This window comes from Verticillium alfalfae, genomic scaffold, assembly GCF_000150825.1.
Source record: "Verticillium alfalfae VaMs.102 supercont1.14 genomic scaffold, whole genome shotgun sequence".
Lineage (NCBI taxonomy): Eukaryota > Fungi > Ascomycota > Sordariomycetes > Glomerellales > Plectosphaerellaceae > Verticillium > Verticillium alfalfae.
In genome coordinates, this window is record NW_003315025.1 from 507,496 (window position 1) to 508,762 (window position 1,267).

Genomic DNA, 1,267 nt, shown 5'->3' on the forward strand with positions numbered 1-1,267 from the left:
CACCTCGACCGAATACTCAGATCAGGACGCGTGGTTCCACTGGCACCCCAAACCCGATGCCCTCACTGTAACTTATCTCGGCAGGAATGCAAATGGCGGAAGGTTCCTGATTGAATTTGAGAGGCAGTTTCAATCCACCTGGCAAGAAATTGTAGATACGTTCAGCGAATGTTGCATCAGTGGATACTCGTTTTTCTATCCCCATATGCCTCTGTCGTGGCTGATTCAAGCGTCGATGGCGCCCACGACCCCCAACAATGAGTCCTATCGAAACGCCAGTGAGCCGGCTAGATCTCCCAGAGACACCGGCATTCCGTCTGAGGAAAAGCTCGGCCGTTTCTCTCTTGACTTTCGTCCCGAAAATACCACGTCCTGCGGCTTGAGTCCTCCTCAGGAAGGATTGGTGACAGTGCTGTATGTGGAGACAGGTCACACCACTTTCACATGCGGTTCGACAAGGTACTCACCCTGAAGTCTGTTGTAGAGTTGCGAGATGAGGTAAAGTGTAGTGTTCAATCTCGCTTGTGTGGCCACAGATGTTGCTTGAACCTCAAACACCAAGTCATTGAGTCCATCGAATTGGACGACGCACACCAGACCGGTCACAGGCTTAGCATACTCCTCAAGTTGGATGGTGTCATCATTCAACTTTATTGCCACAACGGACTCCATCGCGAAACCCCGTGCGGATCTTTGTCTGCTTCCTTGAGTGTCCTCGAATGCGTCCTCGTGGAGTACCTCCTGGCCAGCCGGACTTCGATCGACGGCCTCACTGACAGATAACGTGGCCTCATTTATCCTGTCAGGAAGCGCCTGTCATCCTTCCAGAGACTTATTACTGTCGACATCCTCAAGTCACTCGATGCTCGGAGTCAGCAGGTTGCCCCCAGTATCCCGCGAACCAACAATCCCTTGATCGAGTTTGATGGCGTCTTCGACTTCTGACCGTTGTCGTTTCATGGAGACGGAGCTGCAGCAGTCGCACCTCCTCGAGATCAGTATCGACGATATTGTCATGAAACCTGTTGCGCAACATCTGATTAAGGTCGAAGACTGTTCGAACGTCGGCCCAATTCTCATCACTTTCGACGGTCGAAAGACTTGTGTTCCCTTGCGACCTTCTTATGTCGCGATCGACCACCCACGCCTTGAAATGGCATCAGACATCGACATGCTCTTCACAACCTATCACCAGCTTTGATATGATGCAGTCGGCAGAGACGTTTCTAGGACTTGATGCTCAATTAGGATGATTTTGGCAGTCATC

At 51.3% G+C, this 1,267-nt stretch overlaps 1 protein-coding gene across 1 annotated transcript; it reads right to left on the bottom strand.

The window, feature by feature from the left end:
• Nucleotides 1-16: 16 nt before the first annotated feature.
• Nucleotides 17-672, bottom strand: VDBG_09127 (predicted protein; the record flags this gene model as incomplete). Its single annotated transcript, XM_003000586.1, has 2 exons — nucleotides 17-412; nucleotides 595-672. 2 exons carry the CDS (start codon nucleotides 670-672, stop codon nucleotides 17-19), a joined length of 474 nt encoding a protein of 157 aa, XP_003000632.1.
• Nucleotides 673-1,267: the final 595 nt, after the last annotated feature.